The following is a 19,177-nucleotide window of genomic DNA, read 5'->3' on the forward strand; positions in this document are numbered from 1 at the left end:
ATAACATTCTATTCTATATGAAACATGTAACTATATTTCCATGTATTAAGGTGAAGAAATAGCAAGTCACTGGTAGGACACTGGAAGAGCAGATCTTTTCTTAACAGGGTATTTAAGTAAGCTGTATTCAGTACAGCTGAACATCTGCTGTTCTACAAGCAAATTTGTTAAAAGCTTGTGAGCTAGTAAACACCCACTGGTGGCAGAGTGGATTTCTGAGGGCATTTTCAGAGAGAATGTCGCTGGGGCTGTTGAGTATATGACCCAAATCTGCCACATCTTGCATAATCAAAAGCTGTTATTATGGTCAAAAACTATTTGTGAGAGCACAAAAGCATGAGATAAACACACAAGTTTGTAAAATTAAGCAGTGAAACACATCAGAGAAAAGTGATTAAGTGATAATTGTCATAATCTGTTATTTAGAAACAAGCTGGACCACATCAAAAGCTGGAAACTTGTCTGGGTATAGACATATAAACATAGACGTATACAATCCATCCTTCCACAATGCTCCTTCTTCCCAGTTTCCTCAAGGCAATTGCACCTGCTCAAGAACAAAGCTGACAGTCAACACAAACCTGCAGAGCTTATTTAGGCCTTCAATTCTGCACATAAAAATTGTAACATCACTCCTACCCTGAAGAGATTCTGCCACTGACAATCCATGAACCATGCTCGAGGGCATTAGCAAGTTTTGTGAAATCTGAAAAGCACTAGATGGAGAATTCCACAGAACGTCAGTGACATGCTACAAATCACAATAAACCACTAAAAAAAAAAAAAAAAAAAAAAAAGGCAGAATAGAGAAATGCAGTCTCTATCCAGATGCCATCCTTCATCAACATTTAGTTCTTTCCCTTTTGTTTGTTTGCTCCAGTCCTATCCCTCCCCCCCCCTTCTTTGCTTTGTTGCTTTCAGGTCAGACTTCTTGATGATGCCTGGGTATCAGATATGGACAACAGTGAGAACACAAGACAGCCTCTTTCCTTTGCTCCTGATGCTTGGTTCTCAAAACTGCCAACCAAGACATGGCTTCAGAAAGTTATTCAAGACTAGCATCAGTCAATACTAAAATACAGGTTGTTCAATGCAACTGAACCCCCTTGGAAGGAGGGGGTTTATTATTATTATGTTTAAAAAGTTTGAGAAACATTAACATCACAGTGGAACTATGTGTACAAAACAACACAATGCAAACAAAACCCAGACTTGTCTCCCTATCAAACTTCATAACCTCGCTCCAACAAACCCAGCTCTGCTCTATATGCACGTCTAAGAGCCTGACTTCACTCTACATTTCACATTTGAAGCAGGTCTTGAAAACACCTGAAATCTCCAGATGGCACATTCATAACAGATGTATTTGTAGAATAGCTTTTGAAAGTCTACCTGATGCCAAGACCACGGCAAGTTCTATGCAGCTAAACAGATTTAAATGCATTTAAGCCTTCTTAATTTCTAGTCCCGTTACAAATGAGCTAGTTAGCTGCTAAGGTTTGTTACCTCACTGGCAAAGCTTTTAACATATGACACTATCAGTCAATTAAAAGGAGACAGCAATGCCTTGCTCTTTTGAGCAGACCAAGTAACTGTCCCATCTGACTTTATCTATTTAATTTGTTCCATATAATATACAATTAGCAAGGCACAAACATGTTTTTTTTTTTAATATCCAGTTTATGACATTTTCTTCACTGAAGTTCTTTTCAATACAACCTGTCAGTTTAAGACACAAAGACAAAATGTTATTGTGATGGAGAATGTCCTAGTAGATTAACGTTAACAAGTTTTACAGCACCCCAAGAACCTATTGTACTCTAAAGGTAAGCAGTTTAAAATGCGTTGCTTTATCTCTCCCTTTCTGATCTTTGCACTAGGTCTTTAATTTGCTTGGCTTATTTTCCACTACTGTATGACCTGGTTAACCACTCCTCTTTGACAAAACCTATGCGAGTTACACTGCATTTCCCATACCTCAAAACTCAACTGGATATTTTGTCAGACAAACTAATACCAGTAGATAAAAGAAAAGCTTTTAAGCACACAAGACTTTTCAGATTGAAGACATGAGCAATGAACTCCATCCACAGATGAAGAACCTTACAATTTTTGCCAGGTGTAACACCGCTTTATCTAAAACAATGCTGTATATTTCCAATTTCAACTGTTACTACATCCTATTTTACGGGTTTTCCCTAACAGGTTTTTAATGACAACTCATCTGCAACTGGCAGGATAATTTCTTTAAACCTGGAGAGACTTCAGTATTTATTAGCAACCAATAAAGGTTAAGAAAAATACTTTAAACCAAAACCAAACAGAAAACATCTCTTGGTTTTTATATAATATGTACTGTTTTTCCCCAAACACACAGCCTTTTCCCCTCCTCTACAAATATTAACTATTGTCCTTAGATGCTGCCATTTGCTGGAGTATCTATCATCATTCAGCTGCAACATTTTTACTGTAGCAACAGCAGCTAAATTGTTTATGCTTGTATCTAAATGAGTGAAATAACATACAAGCCTGAAAGTGCTGGAGTTTATACATGGACTACTGTTTCTTAGCTTTAACTTTGCATGGAAAGCTGTTTTAATTACTTATTCTCTATTTTCACCTAAATTAAATGCCTAACCTAGGCATAAGTGCCACCTGTTTCCCCTCTAAAGATGTGTTGCTTAACAGCCTTAGCCAATTTCCTAGTTTTCTAATAAAAGTTCTAGTTGCCACAGGAGGGAGGAAAAAAAAAAAAAAAAAAAAAAAAAAGGTCTACAGTGGGCAAAAAGTATTTGGGGAATATAGATTTATATATAGTACTGTAAATGTACATGTCAGTAAAGTAACTCAGTGTTATCAAAACAGAAACCAAGTTAATTTTAGCATCTGCTAAGACATAATGCACACTTTCCAAAAGGGGAAACACTCTGCAATATCGTGACTGACCTCTCACACCAATCACACTCAAACTTCATCCTTGTGCAATGTTTGTCTGAACATTGGGGGAAGGTGTGTGCAGAGTTTCTTCCAGGCAAATCCTTGCTAGAAAAGGCTGATCTAGGAAACTTCAGTCATGTCATTGCAAGCAGTGGCACAGAGAAACAGTGTCGTCTGCTCACCCTTCCTGTAATGCATCAATAATAGAGCTAAGATTATTGTTTACTTCTCCTGATAATCATGTAGAGGCCTGGACCCTGCTACATTGCAAGTTACTATTCAACAACTGCACCTTCCCTGAAAGTTTGTAAGCGCAATGTTATAGCAAATGTACTAGATGGAGTACAAAGTAATGAAGTTGTTATTCTGTATGCAAATAGCTGTCTCAATACATTAGCTCTCAAGCTATTGTTTAGGTTCTGCATGCAACATGGCAGCAGCAGTTCTAAGAAGTGTCTGTCACTTAACTATCAACATCTAGATTTTAAGTTAATTGCAATTAAAAGCCTTATAAGTATAAAAGTCATAAGCTTAAACTTGGCGCTCTGGTAGATAGTTACTTTTAGAAACACTCTATGTCATGGCTTTTAACTATCTTTTAATTTCTGCTGCATGATTCAGTGATAAACTATGCACCGTATAGCTTTATTTCTACTGCAGAACTAACCAGCAGAGGGAGCATATATCAACAATACCTCTAACTGCCTTGACGTCTTTGAAATTATCCAACAATATCAGTATATAACAGGAACAGAAACAAAGATGATTGTTTGAATTTCAGTGAGGCTAAAAATAAGCAAGAAAGGATGACTTGTAGAGAAGGAATCGTAACTGGCCCCATACTGTGATAAAAAGAATTTGAACTCGGAGCATTCACCAGCACTGGGGGGAGGGGGGAAATCTAGATCTGCTCACAATTTTAAAAAGCCACATGCTTTCAGAGACAGAAGCCCTTCACAAATTCTGTGCTAATCTGCTGCCTGTGCATTCAACTTCTCACTAGTTTGCTTTCTAAAGAAACAGTGTGCAGGCTGATTCTCAGTGATATGTGTAGGCAAACATGAATCCCTGCCTTAACAAAACAAAACAAAAAAAAGACAGTGTTTACAAAATGTTTTGTTAAATGATTTTAGATAAAGTTTTACAGAGTTTATAGTTCAGCTACACAAATCCATGCTGTAGAGAACAATAGTCTAACACAACATCCTACAGGGAAAACAGTACCAATTGTCATTGCAACAAAAAACTATAGTTAACTCTTCAAAGGTTATCCCCTTATTTGTAAAGGCTATTTGAACACAATTGCATGTTTGTTTCACTCTTTCCTCAGGCTCCAATGTTGCAGCTTATTCTAGCTGGGCAGACTTATTCCTGCACAGAAAGAAACTGCAGGCTCAGGCCTTCATTTCCCCTAATTGTCTATGGGAATTATAAACACCAGTGAAGACACAAAAGCTGGGATATCTGGCTTTAGAACAACAAGAAGTGATTGGCACACCTGATCCTTTTTTAATTTTAAGTATACCTCAACCAAGAAAGTGTCAAATCCTAGACATAGCACTAATCTTCCCCATGTTTTCTCCATCTTACCTTTGTTTTTTTAATCTCATATTTCAGTATTGAGAAAGAACAGAGAAACAATACATACTATTGATGTTAATCAGATGCATGAGCCAAGTGATATTATTGCAGCCTTCACCCTGCCAACAAAAAGATATTGCACTCCCTGAAATCACATGCCTTAACTTACTTTCCTTAGACCTTACATAAGGCAAGATTTCTATGACAAAATTTGTGTGTTCAAACCTCTGCATGATTTATTTTTGGATGCCTTTTATGAGTAATACAGGGAAAGAAAAACCTGCTGATCTAAGAACTGACAGCCAGACCTCCTATTTGCTTTGAGTAATCAGCTGAGATACAAGCAAGCAAAAAACACCATGCATATGAATACTATTGAACATGAGACTGTTCTAGCTATCAGAAAAAAACCTTTAGTAGGATGACAGTCATCCACTCACCATAACAAAACTGTAATTACAATCACAGTATGCCTTTTTTTTTTTTTTTTAAAGATGAACCATTACTGCAACTTACTGAAGCCATTCACTCAGGACAGGACATCTTCCAAAACAACACCTGTTTTTCAATCTGATGCACAGACATAAGCATTCAAAGAAAAAAATTCATATTAAGGCTCTAAAGAATTATCGCATCTTCCAAACATTGTTTTTCCTAAAAAAAAAAAAATCGTGCTCCAAACACATTTCCATTTGCAACGTTCATAATCTTTTTCTCATAACCCCACCCTTAGTTTAAACAATTAAAGTCCATTTTATTTTTCGTCTGCAGACAACGACATGCTTTGTGAAAGAGGTCACTTAAACTGCCTAAATTAGAACTCTGAAAGTTCCTTTAAAAAAGTAAATATTCCTTTCATATTTAATTTAGAACTGTATTAAAAACTGAAAAAACACCATAATTATTTATAAAAAGCCCAGCGAGGGAAAAAACACTGTGGAGAGCCCCGCTTTTTCAGTAAGCTAAATCTCAGCCTTCAGGAAGCAGACAACAAAGGGAAGGATGAAGCGAAACACCATGAATCAGGAAAAAAAGAAAACCCTGTACGAACATACTGTGAGCTACGCCAAGCAGGAAGAGAGACTTCCAGAGAGCTGTGTGGAAGATATACACAGGCGGACTGAGGGAAAGCTTCGTCAAGTCACTCCGATGCGGACCCCCCAGCCAAGCCCCGTTTCCGGGAGAAGGACTCTCTCCCCCTCCGGACGAGCATCACCAGCCTTACAGGCCCTCACCGGGGTCTCCTCCACGGTGACCTCTGTCCACCCGCTTCCCACCGCCCACAGCTCCCGCCCGCGTCCAGCGCCCCTCACCGGGCCCCTGTCGCATCCCCCGGCGGGCTCCCTGCGGCCCCTCCGCCCGGTGGGCTGGGCGCTCCCGCTGCCCTCCGAAGGTACCCTCACCACAGCCGCTGCCCGTTAGGACCGTTGCAACCATTCAGCGCCTACCCCGTGCTACGCCGCGCGCGCGCGCGCGCGCCGCACATCAAGGGGCCGAAGGGGTGCGCCGCGCGCGCCGGCACCGCCCGCGTGACAGCAGCGGGCCAAGGCGGGGGGGGGGGGGGGGGGAGGCGGGGCGCGGTGGGCAGAGAACTGCGTCACGTGACGCCAAGCCTCGGGGCGGGGGGGTGTCTGTCCCGCTTGACCGTTTGGGCGCCGTCACGTGGCCGCCGATAGGCAGCTCTACGCCCCTGCCCCCTCGGTTCGCTGCCGCCTATTGGACACTGTAAGGGTCGCCACGTGACACACACCCCGCCTGCCCGGCGCGCGGCGGCGGCGGCGTGAGGCGTTTCTCCTCAAGCAGGGAGTCGCCACCGGGGCGGCCTCGGGCTCAACCGTGAGGGGGGAGCTGGTGGCGCCCGGGCCTGCCTCGAGAGCCCACAGGCCCCTCCCGAGCCCTCCGCTGCGGCTTCTGTTCCGGCTGGTGTCCTCGCCAGGCGTCGCCCTCAGGGCGCTCAAGCGGGCCCCAGGGCTTGTGCCGTCGCCCCACCGGCTCGTGTGAGGCCTCGGGGCTGGGCTCCGCGGCCGACCGGGCCCAGCGAACAGCTCCGCGGGTTGCGGTCGCTCGGTGGGGTCGCGGCAGGGGCAAGCGGGCAGGCGTGGCCGGCGCTCCCCGCGGCGGCAGTGCTGGATGGCACCTTTCAGCCCCCGTATCCTCACTGGCGTGAAGCCCAGGGGAAACTGAGATAGGGTTGCAACCAGTCCGGGCTTCCTGTCCTGGCCCCAACCAAGCAGAATGTCGCAGGGCTGTGGCAGGATCCGTGATGGTTGTATTTCAGGCTAGTGCCTGTGATGTCTAAAACCAGATGGTTCCTAGAGAGTGTGTTAACGGTCTTCTGACACAGCCACATAAAGACCTCCCCATTCGAAGGTTTTTAGCCAGTATGTAAGTACCTGCTGGAACTTAGCATTGACATAATCTTGTCTTATTACAGTTCTGTCTGTGTCTGTACCAGCAGATCAAGTAGGAGAGCGAGCTGTGAGGGAGGAGCCAGGAAAGGGAAGATTGGAGACCAGCCCTCCCAAGAGAGCTCTTTTGTTACACAAAGTTGTTACCAGGAAATGGCTTCCGCTTTTCTTAAAATTCACATACTTTCCTGACTGTGCACAGGGTCAGAAGGCAGCTGGGGGGTTGCAGTTAGCAGGGAGCTAATCGATCTGAAACAAAGCAGTAGCGTAGAGCCCACTGGAAGTATCAGTCCATCTTTCAGGGGTAGTCAGTTTAGAAGAAAGCTGTTTAAAGAAGAAATAATTTTTAAAAAGAGGGGGAAAGAAAAATCAATTTCAGTACCCAGGAATCAAGTGCCCATGGGTTGCTCTGAGAGAGAATCAGTGATGCTGAAGAAATTCTGCTCTGGAATATGAGGCGAGGAAAGCGCAGCAGTAGGTCCAAAGTAAAAAGAGATTTTCCCTGCCAAGTTCCTGCTTACTGTGCTGTTGAGTGACTTTAGCTGGCATCAGGAAAGCAGTGCTGAATAAGTTGAGCAAATTCTGGAGAAGATACATGAAAAAGTGACATCAGAGCCTCCATGGGAAGCCCTAAAAGAGCCGGAAAGAGAACATACGCAACACTTATTTTCAGCTCGTGTTTGTGGCTCCACAGAGGAATCATCTGTCAAGAGCAACTGCCTTTCCTGACGCTGCTGGGAAATGGTGTGAAGGTGGAGCTGTGTAAACAGAGCTTTGATCCTATTTGAACAGACCTGCTTAGTTACAACATATAGAAACCCGGTTGTTTTAACAAGTACTGGAACACAAGCCCTCAGTCAGGTTTTTTATTCACGTGGGTTTGTTTCTTGTTATTAGTCATCACTAATTAGTTTTTATCACGTGCAATAAGTCCTTAAACAGTAGTTGCAGGCAGTTTATACTGTGTCTGAGCTTTACAATTGGCTGAAACAGCTAAAAAAGTACTCTGTGTGGAGCAGAAGTAATTTTATCATCTTGTGAATATCTAGTTTCAGTTCTTTTTCTTTCAGTTTGGCTTTTTGTAAAAGCCAGCAATAACAAAAAGCAACCTTCCCCCATCATTTTTTTTTCATAGAAGGAAAAAGGATAAGAAACCTTATATCCATCTTGGAAAAGTTATGACAGACTGGAAATGTTATGAAAGTATTAAATAGGCCAACTAGGCAAAGCAATGGTATTCAGAGACAAGTTTTGTTGAATGAAAGGAATGAGACAGTATACAGATAATGTGTGTAACTTGTTGCTGACTGGTGGGTTAGCTCAGATGCTGGTCCCTCTCTCTCTTACACTGACAGTCTCAGCTTACATCTCTTTTGATAACAGTAGCAGGTGACTGAGGTGCTTTTCTCAAGTGACCAAACGGAATACATTTGAGATTTGAAATGGACAATAGCATGGCATGGAATTACACCCCAAACTCTCATGCAACCTGTATCAGCATTTTCATTCCTAAGTATAACTTGTTGAAACTGGAGATCACAAAGGTGTGCATAGTCACAGACAAATCCAAGTTTAGGATAATTTATAATATTGTCAGTTGTAGATTAAGAAGTTTGTTGTGTATCTGCAGTTCTGTAAATGACCACAAAGAGTGAAGAGTTATGATGGTGACTGTCAGTGACCTGTTAAGGATACCGAAAGAAGAAAAGTCTTCAAAGCATTTCTCTCCTCCTCATTCAGCATTATTTTTTCCATCAGTCAGTTAACTGTTTTCATTCAAACTGCAGAGTCCTAGGATATGATGCCAGCTAAATCTGATATGAAAACAATCTGGAGGTAAATGTCACCGGGACGGAACTGGCATCTTAGTCCAATTCTGTTCTGCAGTCCTCACCATCAGCTTTCTATGGATGTGAGAGAACAGGTACACAAAATATACGTTCAGCCGCTTTTCAGCAAAACCTGTTTCAAAGTCACCCTGATGCAAAAGGGTGCCAAAGGCCTGAGGGCTCTAAGTCCTCCCCTAATCAAAGCAGGACCTCTGACATCTGCTGTTTGGCAGGAGCGGATTCTGCTGGAGGGGGCTCTCCATTGAGAAATGTGTGGGATAACAGTGACACTCTGTGGCCAGCCAGGTAAAATGCAATTTCTGAGCTTTCACAGGTTTTCTTCACTTTCATCCGTTTTACCTGACAGAAAGGTAGTAAAGATTAGTTTGTGGCTTTCATTCTTGTTGATAAATTCCAGTACCTTTTTAATACATTTCCTTTATTGTTATAAATGTCCTAAACAAGTAAGCTAAGAGGAAAACTAAAAACCAAATGATCAAACAAAACCTTGCATCCAAAACCCCTGAATCTGAGGAGCGCTGAGAGTGAGACTCCACTGTTGCTGTGGAACTTGGCAAGTTGTACAAAGTGCATTTCCAGGTCCATGCTTACATTGTCATTTTAATCACATTTCTTCCTGTGGAACTGGAAGGAGGGAAGGCCTGTTAAGGGGAACTGGGCTTGCATATTGCAAAGCAGAATGTCCTCCAGACTAATCTGGAAAGCTGAGCTTCATCAGTGTACCTCCAAGGTGTAATTTTTACTTCCCATAGAAGTAACAGATAAAATATTACCTATATTATATCTAGTGCAGGTAAGCAGTATGGCTAAGCATCATTAGATAGCCTCTGTAGGGCTTCCTCTTGAAAGCAACTGAAGGAATAATAAAAAACCCAGTCCTTGCTTCATAGCTTTTATATTCAACAGATGGAGGAGCAAATACTAGGGTACATAAGAGAATGGAGTAAAAGCCTTTTTTTTGGCACACATAACTGATATTTTTGTATGTGTACCCATTTTTTGCTCTTTTTTTTTTCTTTTCAACTAGAAACATTATGAATAATGGAAGAATTGAAATTAAGGCATTACAAGATAGTCAAAGCTGTATTTTAGCTAGTTTCTAAGGTGAAAACGGCATGTAGGCAGTATGTAGCATAGATTAATGTATGCCCTAAACTGGGACAGAGACCAATCGTAAGAGAAAGAGCTAATGAATAGTCTCAGAAAAGGGAGTGATGGTGTTAGGATAAGTAAGGAAGCCAAATAAGCTCAGTTTTGAATTGCCATGAGGAGACAAAGCTGAGATGTTAGGAGTCAAGGAGGAAGAGATCTGTGAATTTAAGACATAAGGAGAAGGACCTGGAATCAGAGTTCCAGTGGTGTAGACAAAAGCGTACTGAGAATTGCCAATTTATGTGGCAAAAACTAAAACAATTTGGGTAGCACTTGAATAAATGAGTCTACAGAGAGGACCTGCATCATAGTAAAATTGTAAACAGCTTTGGAAATTATAAATTCAGAGATTGGAGTAGCAATATTTATCAAAAATATTCTACAGTGGTATACTAAAGGTGTAGTAGTTCAAACAGAAATCAAAGCAAAGTTCTTTCCCTTTCCTCATAACTGTTGCAACACCTGCCAGCTAAGGGTAGAGAACATGAGGGAAAAGTCTTTGCTCTGTGACATATTTCTCCACATCTACTTTGCTGTCAGGGTGCAATGAGGGCTCCCAAGGGGGCATCAGGGCAGGGTCTGGCATCCAGGACCCATCTCACTGTCCCCAGCCAGGGAGCAGGCAGGCTGGGGGGCATGTAGGGACAGCCCCAGCCCTTGGCATCAGGCACCTCCCTGAAAAAGGGGATGGGCTGAGGCCCTCAGGGCCCTGATATCTTCTCAACAACTTTCTACTCCAGATGTTTGAGGCATACAGAAATTGAACAACAGGGAAATGTTCACTAAACAATACCAAAAAAAGCATCAAACCTTTCCCAGATACCCTGGAGCATATACCATGCCTTTTCAGGAGGGCTGAGGACAAAAAAATCAATGCCATGTCATCGCTGACACTTTCAGGCAGTGCTGATTGGTCACGGTGAGGAGGACATCACTCATAGAAGTTCAAATGGAGACTCTGTTTGGATCTGTCCTGGGCACTCTTGACATTTCAGGCACAAGGACCAGCTTATTGTGTCCAATCAACCTGCTGTGAGCACTAAGCCCAACCACAGAAGGAGCCGAGCTTCTGTTGTGCCACTGAACTCTTCACAAGCAGGAGGCTGCTGGAGGCCACAGCCGCATGTAGGGAAGGTCTTGGACTGACATTTCCCATCCTGTAGTTTTCAGATCCAAACCTGTGACACGGGGGGAAACTTGTGTGGTTTGTTCTGCAAGGCAGAGCTCAGAAGTAAGCTCTTCTCAGAGCTTAGCCATGGGCAGTTCAGTGCTCCTGGCCAAACACCTTTGGGCCACTGGTAGGCACCACAAGCTGTATTTTCTCTTTTGCAGTTTGCCTGTCTCACTGACAGCAGGGTGCTCTGAAATGGAAAGCAAACAAACATCTAGCCCCTTTCACGGTGTCCAATTATGTTGATCAGGGAGCATGACCTCACACCGGTGGGCGTGTTTGTGTCCTAGTGGCTGCCATCCTTCAACACAGGGGTCACGGCAGGCTGGACAGGTGGGGACTAAGAAGAGACAAGGACAAAGCTTCCTCATTTGAAAACTGTGACATGGCATCAGTGCAGGCATAGCAGGTGACATTTTGTGCTCTCCAGCTAGAGTCATAAACTTGTGGGCAGAGTTAACTGTGACAAGGCACGTGCAAAGCTGATAGCATATTCAGTGCCAGTTATGCTACCAAAAAGCATTTTCCTTCATCAAATGTTTGTCCCAAGAAGCAGGGGCAAAACAGAGACCATGGGATGAGCTGGGCTGGCAGAACCTTGTCCTGTTTCCATTCCCACTAAGAATGCTCTGGAGGTACCAGTCCCTCTCTCAGAGTGCTTATCATCTGCTGTCGGTTTTGTTGTGTGAATCTTGTCACTCTGAACTTTTGGGAGTCAGTCAACAACCTTGAGCAATCATAGAATAGTTTAGGTTGGAAGGGACCTTTAAAGGTCATCTAGTCCAACCTCCCCTGCAATAAGCATTTCCAACTAGATCGGGTTGCTCAAATCCCCGTCCAACCTGACCTTGAATGTTTCCAGGGATGGGGCATCTACCACCTCTCTGGGCAACCTCTTCCAGTGTTTAACCACCCTCGTTGTAAAAAATGTATTCTTCTATCTAGTCTGAAACTTCCCTCTTTTAGTTTAAAACCATTACCCCTTGTCCTATTGCAACAGGCTCTGCTGAAAAGTTTGTCCCCATCTTTCCTGTAGGCCCCCTTTAAGTACTGAAAGGCTGCAATAAGGTCTCCCCAGAGTCTTCTCTTCTCCAGGCTGAACAACGTCAACAATCATATGTTGTCAAGAGACATCACTGCAGGCAGGCTTTTCAAAGGAACATCAAAGCCTGTGGCTGTATTGTTTAGCTTCACACTAAGCCAACTTCCAAGCCTGCGGGACTCCATCTCAGGAGGAAGCAGCTTACCTTCAGCTGCCGGCTCTTACAACTACCTGTTGACCCTGATGGGACAGGCAGCTTCCCGGCCATGTGCCAAGCAAACCAGCATTAGTCAGTTAGCAGGAGAGCGCTGGGGAAGAGCATGAGGTGAGTTTCCCACGAGCATGCCAGAAACCAGGGACCGAACAAGAGGAATGGACCAGGATACAGAAAAGAAAAAGGCCAAACTTCCCTAAGCCTGAACCATCGCATTTGGCTTTGTTGTGGCTTTAGCTTGGGGTCCCAGCCAGGTCAAACCCAGTGGTCCCCTGCAGCTCTGCAAGGAACTTTCACAGCCCAAACTTGGAAGTACCCTTCAAGGTGACTGCCAGTAGGTATCCAGGTGGGGTCTCCAGGTCAACTCATCCATCTGTGTCCAGGGCCTCCTTCAGCTCCCAGCAGGCTTTCTCAACAGTTGCTAGGCTGAACATCTCCTCCATTGGTCATCCTTCCACGTATGATATAGTGAGGAGACCTAGCAGGAAACACTGGTAGGGCCGAGTGAATGGCAGCTTTGGTGGCTTTCCTCAGAGACACAAGCAAGTCTGAATGGGGAGATACACTCTGTCTTCAAGCAGATGCCATTAGGACAAACATTCATAGTAAGGACTAGATGTACTCCTCTTATTCCTGGCTCTGCTGAGGGTTGTGTCCCTCAGAGCTGCCTCCCAAAGTGGTGACATGGACTGGACAAAACCCCCACTCCAACTACTTCTACCGCTAGGCAGGGGCATGCCCTCCAGGTGGTGCCTGTTGGAAGGGGGTAGTGGGGGTTAAAGCATCTGTCTCCTGAGCTCCACAGCATCACTGCTGGGGACACTGCCTTGGGACACTGCAGGAACATCCCCAGGGAGGCTGGTTAGGGCCAGTGAGGTGCCTTGGTGCCCTTGGTGCCTTGACACTCATGTCAATATTGTGAATATTTTTTGGGTGAGATTTGTGAGGTGATTTAGAAATGACCCACGTTGTACCCTTATTATCTACAAAGAAATTCAGTTTTGGATGAAAAACTAGTTATGATGAAAAACTATTTATAGTTTTAGTGAAGATAATCTTTTGGTTTTGGTGGCAATGGGGAATAAGCTTTCACATGCCTTTAATTACCTCTTTGATGCAAAGGTCTAATGGAAGAGACAGCAGCAGTGGCTGCACATTGCCTGTGAGGTCGTTAATGGGAAGTGTTTTGCACTAATAAAATAATAAAAGGGAAGGATCAACATGCAGTTTACTTGGAAGTTTTTGCCTTGCTTTTTGGGATACTTCTGGTAGTTTGGTAATGTGTAATATGGGGCACTGCCTTCTCAAGAAGCATTTCCGATGGACTCAGCTGTACCTTTGCTACACGATTGTCCTGCTTTGAGGTAAAACAGAACCAATTTTCTGTTCAGTAATTTTACTTTGCAGCTAAGCCTCTTCTGACTAACTGAACTCTCTGAAATTAAAAGCATATGGTCCAGACACTGATCAGTCCTGGCGAGCTAAGACCTGATTGTTTCTCATTTATGCCAAGGCATGGTATGCAGAGAGGCTCTTGCTTATACTGATTGCTATAACACCCAAGGTCAGCTGACTTTGTTATTTGCCCTGTTGGAGGGTCAGAAGCGGAAAAGCGTAGAGGGGTCACACCTGTGGGGAGGAGCGGACAGGACAGGTGACCCAAAACTGACAACTGGGGTATTCCATCCCATCTGCATCATGCTCAGTATAAAAGCTATGGGATCGAAGGGGTCAGGCTCTTTCTTCAATGGCCGATGTCTGAGGAGGACTCTATCTGTCTGCCTTTGATCCCAATCCATGCGTTCCGGAATCCAGCTGCTATCCATCACTGAGTCCAGTCTGGGACTGTCCTAGTGCCTGACAATGATGTGATCATTGTCTTGGGAGCTTGATATGGTTTTGTATATATTGTATATCTTTAATTATTTTATTATTTTTTTATTTTATTAAAATTTTCATTAAAGTGGTTTAGGTTTTTTTAAACTCTTAAGTCTCTTTCTCTCTCTCCCTCCTCTCCTTGCAGAGAGAGGTGTGGGAGAGCATCTGTCATTCATTTCAGTGGCCAGTACAGCTCAAACCACAGCAATGATTAACACTGATTTCCAGTGAATTAGTTAAACTTGCCCGCTTCAGAGCTTACCCTGTTTTGGTGTATGGCATCACAGCCATGAAAACTATCTTGACAGCCATGCTAAAAGCATTGTGGTCCAGCCCTGAGATGCTGTGATCTCCCTAAGGAGCCATCAACTATCGGCTTGTTCTCCAAAGCCTGTGTCTAATGTTCTACAGCAGGTTACAGAATCATAGAATCGTAGAATGGTTTGGGTTGGAAGAGACCTTTAAAGGTCATCTAGTCCACCCCCCTGCCATGGACAGGTACACATCTTTCACTAGATCAGGTTGCTCAAGTGGATACCCCAAGGATACCCCATCCAACCTGACCTTGAACACTTCCAGGGATGGGGTATCCACAACCTCTCTGGGCAACCTGCTCCAGTGTCTCACCACCCCTATTGTAAAAAATTTCCTCTTTAGGTTGAATTTAAATCTACCCTCTTTCAGTTAAAAGTCTCTTTCTTCCTCCCGTGTGCACCCCATGGAGCCAGGGCAAAGTGCTTTGACAGTGAATATAGTGATCGGGACAAAATTCCAATTGCTGGAATATTTAGGGCATGGGTAGGAGGGGGTATTCTCTCTTGTAGTACTAGTCCTGATTTATTGCTCTTTGTGATGAATGTCTAGGAAGCAGGGAAATGCATGCCTAACAAACAGCAAACAAATAAATTGACTGAAATTCTACGAAATTATAAATGGAATTAGCAACCACTGCCTTTGCTCCTGTGAATTGGGAAACATGAAACATGAGGCAAGAACATTTTGTTCTGCCCATGTAAGACATAGCTGGGGTGGGGGCTGTCCTCGTCTCTGAACACTATTTCTGAATTATTTAGCATATGGCCTTTCTGCTCCAGCAATAGACTCACTCAGAGCTCATCTCATCTGCTTTTACTTTCTTTTCTTTCATTCTTCCTTAAACAGACTTGCAATTGCTCCTATACATTATTTATTGGAAATACTATGCTTTTATAAAATAGCTGTGGGTGGAACAGACTCTGTAGGCACAGTTTGCACCCCATATTTGGAATAATTGGCAGGAAGAAAGAAAATAGGCTGCAGTTCAATACATAGGGTATGTAAAAAAAGAATATAGTGTTGCCTCTATTTTCCCATGAATTGCTCTATTCTGTGCCATAGAAAACCTGAAAGCAATCTTCAATAAAACTGTACCTTAGTTGCACTCTTTATTCTGGCTTTATTTCTTCTTTTTATTTCCTTTTTTTTTTTTCTTTTTACAGAAGCAGCCTATTTCTGTAGCATGTTAGACAGTGATGCAATAAAGACTCCATCACATCATATTTCAAATATTCAGTTATTCATCGGATGGTAGAATTTCCACCCTTGCTTCCTGTGTCTATATTTTAGTTTACTTAAAAGAAATTTCAGTGCTATAAATGTCTGGTCAGATGAAACAGATGTGTACCACAGCCTCTTGTCAAGCCTCAGAGAAGACAAGTGGTAGCAGAGGTGGGAGAAACATGAAAAGGTCAAGAGACAATTCACTAGACCCACTGGTACATCAAAAAATACCAGCTACATTGATCTTACAGTACAATGCAATATGGGGAGGAAGGTTTTCCCAAAATGGAGAACAAGCAGATTGAGGAGCCAGAGAACAATTTAACTTATTTTTAAAAATGAAGAACTCAGACAAATGGGTAACCCTTGGGCAGCAGCATGCACTGCGGAGTGTGCAAACAGTTCCCTGAAGGATTAGGATCCACTGCATATCATAGTTCCTTTTTTTTTTTATTCCCTTCTAGAAAGCTTCCTGCCCTTTTTCCATTTATAGACTGGTTTCAGAAAAGAGCATGCATGAACATATACTGCATGATTTATCACATGCGTGGTGGCGCATTTATGCTGCTAGATTAACTCTGCAACAACTGCTGTAAATAAGCATTAGCTTTTGGATTAACCTAAAGCCTGAGCATAGCAACATATCTCACATATCCACAAGCTGCACAAAACTTGTGGAGGCTCTTGGTGCCAACCAGCTCTGTGGGCTAACTATGGGAGAGACATGTACCACAGAAATATCTTGTAAAACATGGTTTGTAGGACCCCTTACAATCCCATCCAGCCTATCTGGGCTGGACCCCTTGCTTTATTTTGTTTCTCATTCATTGTCCTTTCTTTGAAAGATGGAAAATTGGCACATCTTGCCCCCAAAACAAGAAATATGCCTCTGTTTGGCCACCAGTGACCTGGTCACTGACCAGACAGTCCCTTCCATGTGTTGAACTTCATCCCCAGCAATGGTGGCTTGCGACATGGAGGCATCATGTGGAGATCATCGCCAGGCAAACATCTCCCACAGACATGTGGAAGTCCCCCATGGTCCCATGGAAGCACAGATGAATCACATTTCCTTCTTCATCCTCAAATAAAGGTGGCTGGAGAGCAGCTCTGCATTAACACCACGATGTGAGATTTACAGCTGCTTTCGGTTCTGCGTGCCTCTGAGCAGCCTTTTAGGAGCAAGACCCAACCAAGCGACCCTGGGAGCTGTTTCAGCAGCACATTTTTGTCTCTGGTGTGTAAAGTTCAGGTGGTGCTGTCTTGTTAAACATTTTTCCCTTCTTTTAAGGGATTTTTTTACCCCCTCAGCCACAGAGGACTGACTTTGCTTCACTTACAAAAGTTAAAATGTACTAAATACCTTGATGGAAAGAATTTTATAGATTTTCACTCCAGGGAAGGCGTTTTGACTGGTCATATTTCAATGAGACGTTAAAAAACCATGCTTGTGTGCATTTTTTTTTAAATTGCTGTCGCTACTGTCTGCGCAACAAGTAGTGAAAGCTGATGCTACAGAGATTGGGTTTGTACTTTCTACCATAAGACTGGCAGAACAATTGTCAGTTGTCTTGTTGCTCATGTTTAAATCCACACCCTTGAGCTGTGATTCAGCAAATTCCCAGAGTAACTCCGGTCTGAAAACCGGGTTCCTCCTTGTCCTGTCCTGCTGGGGGTGGATTTCCCCTAGAGAAGCCAATGAAAAAAAGCTGATTTATTTCTGTATGCGAGGAGGAGGAAGCTTGCTCCACCGTCTCCCCACCTCTTCCTGCAAAATTTTAGCTCTCTTTTGCCCTGATCACTTCAGGTCACGAATGAAAATGGAAGTTAGCGGCAGCGGAGCTGGGATATAGAAATTATTGTTTCCAGCGGCACTTCCTGGCTCTGCTCCGCACCTCGTAAATAATAGCTCTTACTTCATTTCAGCTACGAAGAGAAGCAAAAGCAAGCTGCCTGTATCTTTCTTCAGCAAACCTAAGGAGCCCTCTCTGGAGCGGCAGAACTGAGCACTCTGTTATTAACTGACTCTATTGAGGAAATAACCTTGCTTTCTTTTTTTGGCTGCAATTGTTTTTTTTCACGGTTGTGACAGCATCTTGATGGGGAAGCTGATCTCCAAAGGCCGGCGCAAAAGGGATGCTCGAGTTGTCATGCTGGGGCTTGACTTCGCTGGCAAATCCACCCTTCTCTACAAACTGAAGAGCGGCCGGGCTGTGGAGACCTGCCCAACGGTGGGCTTCAACGTGGAGTCTCTGCAAACGCCCTGTCGCATATCCTTCACCCTCTGGGATGTTGGCGGACAAGGCAGCCTGCGGGCAAGCTGGCCTGACTACCTGGAGGACACCAAGACCCTCGTCTTTGTGCTCGACAGCACAGACACAGCCCGGCTGCCTGAAGCAGCGGCGGCGCTGGAGGAAGCGCTGAGCCACCCCAGCATGGCTGGCATCCCCGTCCTCCTCCTGGCCAACAAGCAGGAGGTGCCGGGAGCACTGGCTCCCACAGAGCTGGGGGAGAGACTTGCGCTGGGGCAGCTGGTGGGGCGCCGCTGGGTGCTCCAGGGGTGCAGTGCCCACACCGGAGAGGGCCTGCAGGAAGCCCTGGCCATCCTGGGAGAGCTGCTGCGGGGTCTGGAGCAGAGCTCTCTGCCCCAAGAGCCGCCCCTCGCAGGGCTGGCGGGGAGGAGGGAAACCCCGGGGCAAACCTGAACCTTGAGCGGATCCTTCCCACCCGTTGCTGCCTGCAGATTTGCCACAGAGGATCCCAGCCTCCAGGTGCCCCCTAAAATGAGCAGACCTGCAGTTGGCATATGCCACGCTGAAAAACACCCAGCCGCTTGCCACCGAAACCCACCAGGAAGACCTCTGAGCAAGACTCCCACCGTGGAGCATTTTTGGCTCCATCTCTTGGACTCTCATTATGGCCGCAGCTTGTCCCGCAGTCGCCAGGCTCTGCTCATCCATTGTGTGTGCGTCCAGTGCTTCACTGGGGATGCTTTTTCCCAGAGCAATATAAATTATTACCAGAGATGCACACAAGGGACAGAGGGGGTTATTTTCATTCCATGGCTTGCAGCCCCATCACCCCTGGTGGGGTGATCCCCAGAAGGGGGGTGTTTGGACATGCCCCATGCTGCTTCTCACTCAACTCAAATCACACGTTCATCAGCTGGAAAAGGAGCAACTGCTTAAAGGGAATGGCTGAATTGGAGCAGCATAAGCGCAGGACTTCGAACAACCGACAGCTAATTTTAACGCGGTTTTAATGTGGCATCTACAGGTATAATCTTCGAGCCATGGATGTGAGTCAGGATTGGATGGCGTAATGCGGTTCAAGGATGTTTATATATTTATTTCTGCATTTCTTGGTTTGGGTCTTTCTTTTCCATTTGTTATTTTTATCAAATAC

At 44.4% G+C, this 19,177-nt stretch overlaps 1 protein-coding gene across 1 annotated transcript; it reads left to right on the top strand.

Moving 5' to 3' along the window:
- Positions 1 to 17,871: 17,871 nt before the first annotated feature.
- Positions 17,872 to 18,477, top strand: ARL11 (ARF like GTPase 11; the record flags this gene model as incomplete). The annotated part of the gene is made up of 1 exon (XM_082498794.1): positions 17,872 to 18,477. One exon carries the CDS (start codon positions 17,872 to 17,874, stop codon positions 18,475 to 18,477), a length of 606 nt encoding a protein of 201 aa, XP_082354920.1.
- Between the last annotated feature and the right edge of the window lie 700 nt (positions 18,478 to 19,177).

This window comes from Vanellus vanellus, assembly GCF_965231255.1.
Source record: "Vanellus vanellus genome assembly, chromosome: 1".
Classification (NCBI taxonomy): domain Eukaryota; kingdom Metazoa; phylum Chordata; class Aves; order Charadriiformes; family Charadriidae; genus Vanellus; species Vanellus vanellus.